At 49.1% G+C, this 12,496-nt stretch overlaps 1 protein-coding gene and 2 long non-coding RNA genes across 4 annotated transcripts in view; all 3 read right to left on the bottom strand.

Annotated features, from left to right (window-relative positions):
- The window catches only part of SEPTIN8 (septin 8), a 40,660-nt gene extending 36,400 nt beyond the window's left edge, over window positions 1-4,260 (bottom strand). The window contains exon 1 of one of the 2 annotated variants that reach the window (XM_029997815.2): window positions 4,075-4,260. In XM_029997815.2, the coding sequence (XP_029853675.1) occupies window positions 4,075-4,104 (30 nt within the window). In that variant the 5' untranslated portion in view covers window positions 4,105-4,260. The remainder of the gene's footprint in view (window positions 1-4,074) is intronic. The other variant, XM_029997816.2, reaches the window with a different exon arrangement.
- A 3,708-nt stretch (window positions 4,261-7,968) lies between these two features.
- On the bottom strand, window positions 7,969-8,537 carry LOC115334168. The gene is made up of 3 exons (XR_003921059.1): window positions 8,451-8,537; window positions 8,167-8,341; window positions 7,969-8,074 (listed from the first exon to the last, which is right to left on the bottom strand). It is a non-coding gene; the product is annotated as an uncharacterized LOC115334168 (long non-coding RNA).
- Window positions 8,538-8,606: 69 nt separating this feature from the next.
- Window positions 8,607-12,431, bottom strand: LOC115334167. Its single transcript, XR_003921058.1, has 3 exons — window positions 11,988-12,431; window positions 10,238-10,391; window positions 8,607-8,712 (listed from the first exon to the last, which is right to left on the bottom strand). It is a non-coding gene; the product is annotated as an uncharacterized LOC115334167 (long non-coding RNA).
- Between the last annotated feature and the right edge of the window lie 65 nt (window positions 12,432-12,496).

Raw genomic sequence — 12,496 nt, forward strand, 5'->3', positions numbered from 1 at the left:
AATAACTGAATGACAAAAACAGACAAGGAAATTTAACCCTGGAACTTCCAAATGGTGCCACTGGCTGGGCAAAAAACAGGGCTGGAGGAATAGCCGAATCCAAACAAACCCCTGTTTCCACTGGAATTGAGCCATGGAAATGTTTTCCTTGAGAGTGTGAATAAAAGAAAATGTAAGGTTATGCTTAGGACCTGCAGTGATAAGTCTTCTGGCAACCGCTCTGCCCTAGCCATGGTACACAGAGCTGTTCTCAGCCCACTCCTCATGCCCATCTTTCATGGACTAAGGTATAACACTGGCCCCTTCACACAGAGGAGCAGGTTTAGCCTGTGCAGTCAATAAGAGAAAAAGTGAGCTTACAGAAAACAGCAGCAGCAGAAATGCATGAAGTTTATCACAACCCAAGCAGTCATGGCAGGAACAGACACTGTTCAAAGGTCCCTCTCCTCCCACAGAGTTGGGAGCAGGACACAAGAAGGCAGTGGTGTGAACACAGGTAACACTCACACGAAGCTGCCAAACTGGCCAGACCCCCCCACAGCTCAGCAGCTCGCTGTGACAGAAAAAATGCCATTGTCTATTTCCAGCGAGGAAGATGTTGTTCAGCTTTCCTCTGTATAAAGTGGTGTTTTGTTCTGGCAAGATTTTCTAAGTAGCATTAATTTATAGTAAAGCTACCAGTAAAAGCCTAGCTATCAATCACTAACATGAAGAGACAACTTCTCAGGACTGCATGTAGACAGCCACCCCACAACCACAGCTCACACACAGCTACACGCACGCATCTAGTGCTCTCTTCGCTGGGCATCGATGTTCACAAATCCCCTGTCCATGCACACAGTCACAGTACGCACACAAAGCAATCAGCCATGATATTTTCAAAAGTTAAGAATTTAGCATTATGCTGTATCTCAGCCCAACTTTAAGGCTGAGGACACCTGCTCCTCCCCACATGCACGCGCCTGTGAGCGGGCAGCTGCTTAGTTTAGAGCCCAAGCAACTGCCTTTGCACATCCAAGTCAGACAAGGGGTTAATGCAGATCGTTAAGCAACAGCATTTCAGGATGGGTTTTATTTAAAAAAAGAGAGAAAGCCACAGATTTGAGGGTTTGAAAAAGCTTCTCAAAAGCAAAACAGTCTTACAGTCTCAGTCTCACATCTCATCCCATTTATTCTCCTACGCATCTCCAGTTGCTTCTCTGTCATTTCTTCTCCTTCCAACTTTCTAGCTTCCTCCAGAGCTTCTGCATTTCCCTGCTGCATTTCACGCACTTGCTGGCTGCCGCTTGCACGTGGTGGTTGGGCTGTTTCCCGCTCAACATACCAACATCCTTGCTAATACTGCCAGTGTCTGCTCCAGCACACAGTCATCACGTGTGCTAGCTCAGCACTGGCCAGAACAGGCAATGGAGAAGCTCTGAGCTTTGATAACAAATTACAGTATTTCATAATTGAACCAAACTTTATCAGCTTTCTTTCCACTCTGGTGGCAGCTGTAATGAAGACAACTGGCCTTAGGTATCCAGAAGCGATGCCTGTAGACCAAGCCTTGAACATGGCAGTGGTGAGCCACATTCTCACAGCAGATCAGCAGAAAACTTCAGTCTCCAGGGGCTGAAGCCAATCTCTCTCACAAGCACTACATTCACAAAAACAAAGGCGGTCTTGAGCACCACTGGTGTGATTCTGCTGCCTTAGAGGCAGCTTTCTATGGGCCAGCTTCCTTTCATTTGCTTTTGTTGGTCATTTCCAACAGCAGCACTTCAAGGGAACTTTATTGTGCTGGAGACAGAGGCATTCTGGAGGACTGTACAAGGGAAGCATGCATCTGGGGAGTTTTGAAAACACATTATCCGAACCTAAGGGTCACTACATTCCAGGATGTCAGTGTCAGCTGGACACTTATAAATAGCTTCACCAATCTGAATAGCATGACCTATTGTGTATCAAAAACCTCCTTCAGAGGCTTTTTCAACATTACTTTCCACTGCAGATACAAACAGCTAGTAAAAATAAATTAATTTATCATCACCTCTTCTTGGCAGCAATGAGCTATTCCCACCCAGGCTTTATGCACAGGAAACTGAGGCATGGTGATATAAAGTGGCACCACGAAAGCTGTAAACCCTGCAGAAAGAGCAACTCGGAACACCTTAATCATGAGGTTTCCATGATACTGCTGGAGGAACAGCATCAGAGCTGAGATGTGCTGAGGATAAAGGAAACAGCAGCTGGGACAGTCCTCTGCCCTACATCAAATGGAAGCAAGACGTTGCTCTCCCACCTGCTTCTTCTGCCAGATCTGCAGTTCCAGGTGAAAGGCAAACTAGTCCAAAGGCAAAGATTAGTAAATCACCAGATCTACTGGGCCTGCAGATCCCTATAAACTCACCCTTAGCTCCCTGCACAAAGCAAGCAGATTTTCTCCTAATGGAGTTGGGCACTAAAGTCACATTGGAGCCCAGCCATTCATTTCACTTTGGTGCCCAAATGAGAGCCAAGCACCTTCAGGAACATTCCCCCCCCCCCCCCCCCTTTCTTTTTTTTAAATAAAAGTGACAAGAGCGTTGATGCAAGTACACCAAGCATTCAAGTACCCACACCAAAGAATAAGTGTAATTTTCTCCCAGGCTAGGCAATATTTTAGGTTCTCCTAACACCTATGAAAACCCGTATAGGCACCCGCAGGCATACCAAATTAACACTGAAAGTATTTATATATGATACAAATGCAGAAAGAATTGCAGTGAGACAGTTACAGTGTTTCCATTCCCTGACACCGACGCTTTACCTTAATCCCCTCTCCCCAGGGTCTAGAAGCATTTGCTTTCCTAAATAAGAGCCCACAATCAATTTTCCTTTATGCAAGTTTTAAGTAAGTTACAGTCTTGCAAATTCATTCTTGAGCTGGAAACTTTTGGGCCAGGATTCAAAGAAATGAAGCAGAGTTTGAGATTCTTGGCAAAAAGTAGTTTACAGAGAAAACAGTAGCAGGGACGTGTTTGTGCTCCAACGGCATGCCTATAATTCAGACAACCACCACTGCTGCTCCCATTTATTTAGCAATATCACACCAGACATTTTTGACTTTTGAGAGCTATGCTATTTAACGCGGTAAAAATGTTTTTAGCTCTGAAAGGCTACAAGACGCATCACCACGCTATTTAATCGGAACAGCCTTCCAACGACAACAAAAAATTCAAGCCATAGACAAAGAATAGTTTAAAGCCGACACAGATTTTAGCCAGATTGACTTCCGATAGCAGTTATACAACATGTGAGCTGCAGAGAGGCGGCGGTGCACAGGTCACACTCCATATTTGCTGTACGGCATTCTTCATACATTGGCTCAGAGACCAGTTAGCCTCAAGGGTTTGCTTTACCCCCGTTTGAATCGGTGCGTCTCTCTCAGTATTATACACACGCCGTTAAGTTACTCACTCTCGCAGAGTGTTTGTATACCACTGGTACGCAAACAATTCTTATTTCGGAAGGTCTGACCCCATTTCTTTCCGCCTCTCTTCGCGGGGCACTTTACGCCTGCAGACACAGGGATACGGGATACCCTTTGCGAGCATCCTGGACACCCACGGCGGGGCGGGGGGGCACGAAAGGCTTTCGTTACCGGTTTCAGCATCAGACCAAAGCACCGAGGCCTCGCAGCCTTCCAGCCCGCCGGGCAGGACCTTCCCGCAAGGACTCTCCCCGCCGAGGCACACCGGCTCTGCCCCTCTCCCCAAATCCCCTCGCAGCCGAACACACACACCCCCCCCCCCCCCCCCCGCAGCCTCCTCCCAGCTCTGCCGCCGCCGGGCAGCCCGCTGGCCGCGGACACGGGGGGAGCGGGGCGGGGGGGGGGGTCTGGCGGGGCAGCGGCCGCGCACACGGGGCCGGCGACGGGCGCATCCCCCCCGGCTGCCCCGACCCCACCATCAGCTGGATTAATTTTTTTTTTTTTTTTTTTTATTTCCCCCACCCGCCGAGGGAGAAAAAACCGAAGTTATTAACCCGAGGAGACGCGCGTACGGGAGCAGGACCACCACCACCACCCCCCCCCTCCCCGCCTCCGCTCACCGAGAATCGCTCCAGGTCGGTGGCGGCCATGGCCGGCTCTGGCGCGGCTCCGTGGGCGGGAGCGCGGCTCTCCCCGCCGCGGGTGGATGCGGCTGAATGGATCCAATATGGCCACTTCCTGGAAACTCCCCCTCCGCCCGCCACAGGCACCGCCCGACCGACCGAGGGAACGGGGTGGGGGGGACCGGGAGGACGGGCACCGGCACCGGGAAGGGGCGGGAGCGGCCCCACGCAGCCGCAGCCCTCCCTCCGTCCCTCGGCGGGGAGGGCCGGCAGCGGGCCCGGCTTCAGTCCGGCCCTCCCGCCCCGCCGTGGAAGGGGAACGGCGGAGGCGGAGAGGGGCTGGCGGAGCGGCGGGGGCGGCCCCCGCGCCCCCCCTGAGAGGGGCGGTCAGCGGCAGAGTAGGGGGTACGAGCGCGGTCGGGGGGGGCGGTTTGGGGGTGAGCACCCGGGGGCTGATGGCGTTCCGCAGGCAGAAGAGGGCTGCGAGGCAGCCCCGCAGCATCACCCTCGGCACAGGAAAGCTTCGCGTTTGCGTGGGACCGTGGAAGCGGCGGGAGGATCCTCTGCGGGATTCGGAGGAGGCGCGCAGCCACGGGGAGACCCGTCTCCCCGTCTCCAGCGTTCAGCGTTTCTGGCAGGTCGGCAGAGAGCACAGGGCAGCAGTGCCTCTGTCACCCACGGGAGTTACGCCCGGGTCGCAGCCACCGTGGGGGTTTGAGCCGGGGTGCCGAGAGCTCGCGGCCGTTACGCTGCCCGCGTGGACCGTAAGTTAAAGCACGCAACGGAGGACCGTCGAGTCCTTCTTCATCACTCCTTCCCACACAAAGCACGAAGCCGGTCCCGTCACCAGCACCCTCGCTCTTTGCAACCCGCAAAGACATCAGTATTTTACCAGCTGTTCGCACAGAGCAAGGTTTCTCTTGCTTTCTGGTGCCCTCTGCTGCAGTGCACCTATCAAGGACAGCTTACCAGAGCCACATGTTCTCTCTAGACCAGACCTACACCCCCAATCTGTCTGCTGCCCTGGTTTTGTCTTAGGCTTTCCCCAGCCTTTCTATCAGCCACTGTGTCCTCGTCTTTTCTGCTCATCCTCTCTCTTGGAGCAACATATACTTCCCGTTGGAGAGCTGAGTTTGGACAAAGAGATCAAATACTTCTCCCCCACGACACTGACTCTATGTGGGGAAAGGACTGCTGAGGATCGCTGAGGATCGTTTTGAACCCCCCGAGAAGGGCAAGCCCTCTTGCAACTCACTACACAAGAGTCAGAAAAGCTACTCTCTGCGCAAAAGGGCAGCAGTTACCACCCAGTTCCTGAGGGCACAGCAGAAATTCCCCCGGCAGCTTTGGACACACACACTTGGCCCTCCGTCTCTCGTTGCTGTTGGACACATCTGCTCAGCTGAGCTGCTCCTCAAATACCATCCTCAGGGCTGCTTCTCCACCCAGTGCACGCACCAGCTATAGGGAGCGTTAAGGAATCAAGATAACTTTGAGCACAGCCTGAGGCTTGATACTCTGATCCTCTCCCCAGGCAGGGCCAGAACCTGCTGTCCCATCTTCGTTGTTGTTGCCGGTGAGGATTGTCCTTCAAGAACCAGTTCATGGCCTGAATTTCCCTAAATTATGCTAGATGTGGAATGCTAATCTCACTGCACAATATAACCACCTCCCAGGGAATGGACAGGGGAGAGCTTACCTGGAGTGACTGTGTCCAGCAAACCCTTCCCAGTCTACTCAGGTGCTCCTAGATCACCTGCAGCACAGGCTCCAGCATCCTGCACAAAGTAGGGCCATAAATAGAGTCACTACCCAATTATGATACAGCTAAAGCTCCAAGCCCCACCCCAATTACTAGGAAACAGCGAGCAGCTGTGCTTAGGCCCTGTTTCCAGTTATTTTTCAAAAGGTTTGCCAAATTTCAACTTTGTGGCAAGATAAGGAAAAGGAAAGATACCCAATATCCCAGTTCCTTTCATTCATCGCCCACAAAAGTACAGTCCCTGGAGTGCCCTAAAACAGGACTGAAGTATTCAAAGACAACCAAACCTCAGCAACAAAATGAAAACAGAAGTTGTGTTTCATTACGCTACTCAAAGAGCTGCATGCCATATTAACTTCTATCTTCTCCCTTACCCGCTATTTGTGATCTTAACAAAGGTCTCTTGCTCCCACGGCAATATAAACAAATGAGACCACGCTGTGCTGGTGGGCACTGAGCTGCTGTGTTACAGCAGGCGTGCAAGATCATATGTTACATCTCCACATCTTTGCCTCTACCCCAAGACTCCTTGGGATCCACCCGCATTGTGTTGCAGGAGCTCTGGGAAGCACTACTCATCCCAGAAGGGTGCTTATGTTGGAGAAATAAAACAGGATATGAAAATTAGATGTAGGTAATTGAAGGGAGGGGGCAAGAGTTATAAAATGCAAGTGCTTAGAGGGATCGGAGATTAGGAAGAAGGTTGTGCTCTCCCTTTAAGCTATTTCAAGGCATTTTCTGAGAAGGTGTCATCCAAGCGATCTGCTTTTTGAAATATGATAATCTAGTGCAGGTCAGAAGAGCTGTTTTTTTGTCCTTCCCGAGTGGACTGCTGTAACCCAATTAATTCTGCTAATCCATATATTAGTTCTGGCTAAAGATAGGTTGCAAAAATATTGTATTTCTCTAAAAAGGCCATTGCTGAACACCATCTGTTAATTTATCTTCTTGGGTCACCAAAAATGACAAAAAAAACCCCAACCTTTTTCCTGTCACAGCCACAGCTCTTTGTTAATGCTGCCTTGTGCTAGAGCTGCCAGGGATACCAAAGCTGGCCTGCTGGTCTTTGGCATCTAAAGCCGAGTCCCTCTCCACCCGCAGAGGTGGTATAAGCTTGCTGAACCTTTTGTTCATTTGCCCCTTGCGAGTGAGATGTTCGTGCAGACGAGACACTCACTTTGCCATCTTATTTCTTTGGCCGATTCCCAGAGGTTCTCCAGTTCTCCCTGGGTCCTTCAGCAAAACCAGGGAAGCTAAAATCTGGTATTTCTAGTGTACAGATGCAAGTAGCATAGTTTATATAGAAGCAGAGTTAACCTAAAGTTACCCCTTTTTTTTTTTTTTTTCTGTACAGGCAAGCTTGGGAGTCCTGATTTAAGGCAATGTAAAATTCTTGCTTAACACACCCTTAAATGCCATTATGCCAGGTACTTTGGGAGAAGTGATTGACTTAGATTCATTAAGAGCTCTCTTACCTGCCAATAAAGTGCAGAATGTAACAACACAAGGCTCACAAACGCTGATTCTCAGACAGCTACTGGCTTCTGTGAGCTGCAGGTCAGATGCAAAGATTCACAGCATAAAGGAAATTCTGAGACATTGCAACACATCAAGGGACAGCACTGCTGTCGCCTGGCTCTCTGAGCCGTGCTGCTGAGAGCTTCTGCAGCCTGAGTCTTCTCTGCCTTTGTCCATCAGCACTGCCACCAGCATGGGGCGGATCTCTGTGACAGGAGAACACTGTGTAAAAGCTCGCAGTTATTTTTAAACACCTTGTTATTTCAAAAAGAACGCTATTTCTAATGCCAATTCAAGAGAAACCCTGCTAATTTCAAAAGCTTCAGATCCATAAAAACTGCTTCAAGAGAAGAGAATTTAATTTGGTGGCTCCTTTAGCTGCTAAGGCATCGGTTGTTATGCAAATTATCCCTAATGGCTCAGGAATTAATTGTACATTACAGTGCTGGATGCTCCCGCAAGGATTTTAAACTCTGTGGAATATTTGTACCTGCTAAATCCACAGTGAATTTAGGGTGAGCTGTGAATTTTCTGCAGGTGAAGAGCTGGGGCAGAGAATACAAAGGACTGGAGAGGCACGAATGTGTCCCTGGAACCTCTCTGTCCTGGAGAGAGGAAGGAAAATGCCCCTCACCGCGTGGACGGTGGCATTGCAGTAGCACAGTTCTGATGGTGGGGAGATCAGCAGGAGTTGCTTTACTTCTTCACATTGTGACCCTAGGTACAGGCAATGAAAGTGGAGAGAAATAAATGTGATCACAGCCCTGTTTACTTCACGTGCAGCCACAGTGAGCGAGCCATCATCCTACCTGCCACACGAATACAGCAGCAAGACCAAGACCTTTGGAAGAAGGCTGCATCTTTCAGAAGATCCTTGATCTTCAAATCCAGGTGGTGCAGATAAACAGAACCCCTTCATGTTTTTCAACACAGGCCGGAGGAATCAGCTTATTGGAAACTATTCATTTCTCGCAATGTGTCCTCCTGGGGATTATTAGAAACCAAATGGTTTCACAGGTACTCTTTTAGCAGCACTACCACCAAGCACCTTATTAAACTTTCATTGGTTATACTGACAATATATGGGACTTACAAGGCTTTTCTACAGAAGTGCTATCCTTCTAAGCTGAAAGTCAATAGGAGCTGTAGGTCCATTTCCCCTATGCACACTGAGTGGTCCTGGTGAATGTGAGATGGCTGGAAACAGACTCCAAATTTCCCCACCTTCTAATGTTAAAGGGTAGTATTACCACACTGTACCTTGTGCCAGGTTTGCATTATCCTGCTAGAATCCCACCAAGTTCGCAGGCACGATCTGAAAACCAGAGGATGTTTGGGATGGGTCCTTGCATCATCTGGGTGGAACAAGCAATTTTAATAAATCAAACTCTGAGATACATGGAAAACTGCATTTGAATGATTGCTGTTGAGAAACATCATCCAAAGTGGTTACTGAGGTCCTTGAGTTACAGCTGAACCTTGCTCATTTATGAGAAAATGCCTTTTATCTGCAAATAATCTCCCCCCCACCGCCCCGCCCCTTCACAGTCTTTTGCTCAATTGTTTATCTATGGAAGGTTACTGCATTTCTCCATGGAACAAAGGAAGAGCTATTTTCCTTCACAATGCATGCTCTTTGTTTCACATGAAAATACCAACAAGGAAAGTGGAAAATCATGGGCTTTGTCATCCTATTTATTCTGGGAGCCCTGATTTCATTTTGGAGGAAAATAAGTTTTGCTTGAGGTACAAATCCCATCCGTAGTCAATAGCACCTAAGCTTCACCTTTCTGCAAAGCAGCAGCATCCTGTCCAACTGAGACTATCCCCCATATTCCCTTTTTCTTCCTCTGTTGCTTCCAACCTGGCACCTCCCTTTCCCTGTGGCTCTGAGAATATCGTGCGGGAAGGAGCAGGACCTGGGATACCATCTCCTTCAGTTTTGAAGTGTCAGTAGAAACTTCTTTGCTCTGACTAGATGATTTGCTTGATTTCCTGGGTTTGTGTGGTGTGAATAATTACAGTCATATAACCTTTACCTTCCTCCCCTGAGGGGGTGGGAAAAGGCCCCAGGCTCTCTATGCACTGTACTACACTGTAATGTCTGTCGATAGTTTGAAAGTTTGTGAAAGTTGGTCACGGGAAAGGTAACTCTCCTCAGTCACACAGTTATTAATAGAGGCCAGCTCTATGATGTAGAACTAGCAAACTGCAATATTTGTGTTTAAAAAAAGTAGTAGTAAATTCATTTAATCATGGGTTTCTGTACGTAGTTTTTGTCCCAGCCAGTAAATTAAAAATATCAAGACAGTTGGCTTGAAATCTCCTACAAAGCAGCCCACAGTATTCTGTAAATAGCCCCACAAAAAATAATTGCTTTGTAGGTTTTTGGTGACACAGAAAAAGAGGCAAAACTTCTCATGCTTTTTAAGGCTGGAAATTTCAGATGACTGATGAGCATAACACCCATAATGCTCCAGGCTTTTAGTATCTATATTAATAAAATTCATTCAGACACCTTAATTTCCACTGCACAATCTGATCAGAATATGACCAGCGCTCAGTAAACTAAGAGGAGCTCACTGGGATCTAGTCTCTTGGTACCTGGCACTTAGCCTGGAAGGTGGGAAACCAAAAGGCATCAACAGATAAAGGGAAAGGTTGGCAAACACGATGCGCCCCAGACTGTGGTCTGGAAATGGTACAGAGGATTAGCCAGAAGTGTTGTTTCCTTCTTAATTACAGAAAGTACAGGATGAACCTAACACACACTGACAGACAGACTGCGAAAAGGAGCACAACCACACAGCACGGGTTGCCCACAAAGGATGAAGTGAGCGCAGGTGGGACAGGCGGTTGGATGCATCACCGGAAAATTACCTGGGGAAAGAGCTCCTTGCGTCAGGCAGTTAAACGAGAGCAACAAGTTCCCGCTTGGCATGGCACGAGGCGCACTTGTAGACATCCTCTCTCCTCTTCTATGACCTCCTGGGGATGTGCCCTCCCGCTCTGTGGCCACAAGGAATGCCAGGACCTGCAGTGGGGAATGGTCTCAGTAACACCCCTCCTTTGGGACCCCGACCCAACGCAAGCCCCCAGAGAGGTGATGGGACCTCAGCGACCCAAGGGTTGCCCCTCGGGTGCTGAGCAGTGAGACTTCCTGGGGGCCTGGTGCACCGAGATCCCTCTGCAGGAGAGGTGCCGTGCTGGGGATAAAACGGGTGGGATCTGAGGGCACCCTCGCGGGTCTCAAAGGACACACGGGTGCAGAAGGCTGATGCCTGTGCAGGCAGGGACGGAGCGTGGCACCTCTCTGCAAGCACCCACAGGAAGACCCTCAGTGTAGCAGTGAGCCTGAGGACATACCCTGCCACACGTGAACCAATTCAAGCAGTAGGAACAACTTCTCCCTTAACATTTGTAATACAAGAAAATGTTTTTAAAAGAGCCTATTCTTCTGAATTATTTTCCCTCCTCCTCTCGCTCATTTGCAGATATGAGCTATAATCCTAGGGTATAGTTGAAAGTTTGCAGTGCAAACATCACAAACTGCTGAGCTTTTCTTATGCCTGCAATGGATTCTAGTAAGGAAAAGAAATCAACAGTGAAAGCAAGGCATAGCAATTAATGTTTGGATGCATGCTCATTATTAGCTCTCTACAGCAAGCCAGGCAGAACTGTGGCGATGCCATAAGCTAGAAAGCATTGCTAAAACAGTAGAACACTAGACACAAGTGGCTGCCTCAGCAGAGGGCGAGGTTGCTGTGTATGCCATGTAAAAAGGCAGTAATAAGAGGTGTGCGGTTCACGTAGAAATACTGAATTGCTACAAGCAGCACGAAGATTACACGCTATTATGTGAAAGAACGTTAGAGCAGCAAAATGATTTTGAGGAACTGGCTCAGCGCCAGGTTGTTAGCAAGAGATAAAATAGCTTTTCAGAGATTTGCACAAAGATGGAGAGAGGGAAGGGGAAAGACTGCCAAAGGAAGACTCTGAGCAATCAGTGGGAAGAGGCTCTTCCACCACCAGTAAAAGGTATGAAGAGGTAGAAGGGAGGTCAGCATCAACGAGAAGGGAGAGAGATGCACTGCATGGGGATCAACGCACCTCAAATTGCCTTCAAAATGGAGACTTTGGCATAGGCTGATTCTCCATTTTATTCAAGTTTTAAGACAGTGAAAACAAAACGGAATCTATTTTCTGAGCCATCCTTGTACAGACAGTTACTTTTATCTGTCTTCATACCACACTGACTGTTCGTTCTGTGTTCAGCCTCTCTTGCTGTTTTCCTAGACAAACTGTTCAGTCATTCAGGAATCAATTTTGTGATCTTAATTGCAACACTCTGTGGAAGAGAAAACAAGTTTGCAGGCTGAATGTCATCCCTCCAGGAGGTCTTCAGTCCTACTCCTTCACCTGGGGAAAGGCATTTGTCTGGGATTTTTTTTTCCCCAGTAGAATAGAGAACAATAACGTTAAATGCTTAAGCAGAAGTAATTGGTATGGCAGCACAGACAGCTTCTCTCTTTATAAAAAGAGCTCTCTCTTCTCCAGGTGTACGTGAATAGATCGAGGCATGTTGTAAAGATTTCATCGTTTATACGGATACGCATGTACACGTATGTACGTTGCAGATGCAATATAGATAAAAGGCACATAGAGAATAGATAACGATGCTATACAGAGCATCACATCGAGTTGGATACATTGCCAAAGAACGACCCATCCACCTTTCTTCCGACTTATTTTGAGGCGCGCGGCTCTAACCCAGAAGGATCGCAGGTGCCGCAGAACTCCAGAGGCTTCTCGGAGAACGGAGCCCTGCCTCTGCAGAGACCTAAAGCCGCACCGCTCGGCTGCTACCGAAACAAACAAAACCAATCGCTTTAGGAAGTTGGAAGAGGAGTAAATCAACCAAGCGTTAGCCCCTGCCCGAGGGGTCTCCGCGGGGCCGACGCACCGGTGACCTTACCGACCCGCGTCTCCTCAGTTCCCTGAGGGAGACACCAGCGCAGACGAGCGACAACGGCACCGGGTCGGGCCGCCGCCCTCCCGCCTCCCCGGGGGCCCGGCCGCTCACCGGCTGTGGGGCGGCCGGGGCCGGGGCCGGGGCCGGGGCCGGGGCCGGGCGGTTCC

Source organism: Aquila chrysaetos, chromosome 22, assembly GCF_900496995.4.
Source record: "Aquila chrysaetos chrysaetos chromosome 22, bAquChr1.4, whole genome shotgun sequence".
NCBI lineage: Eukaryota > Metazoa > Chordata > Aves > Accipitriformes > Accipitridae > Aquila > Aquila chrysaetos.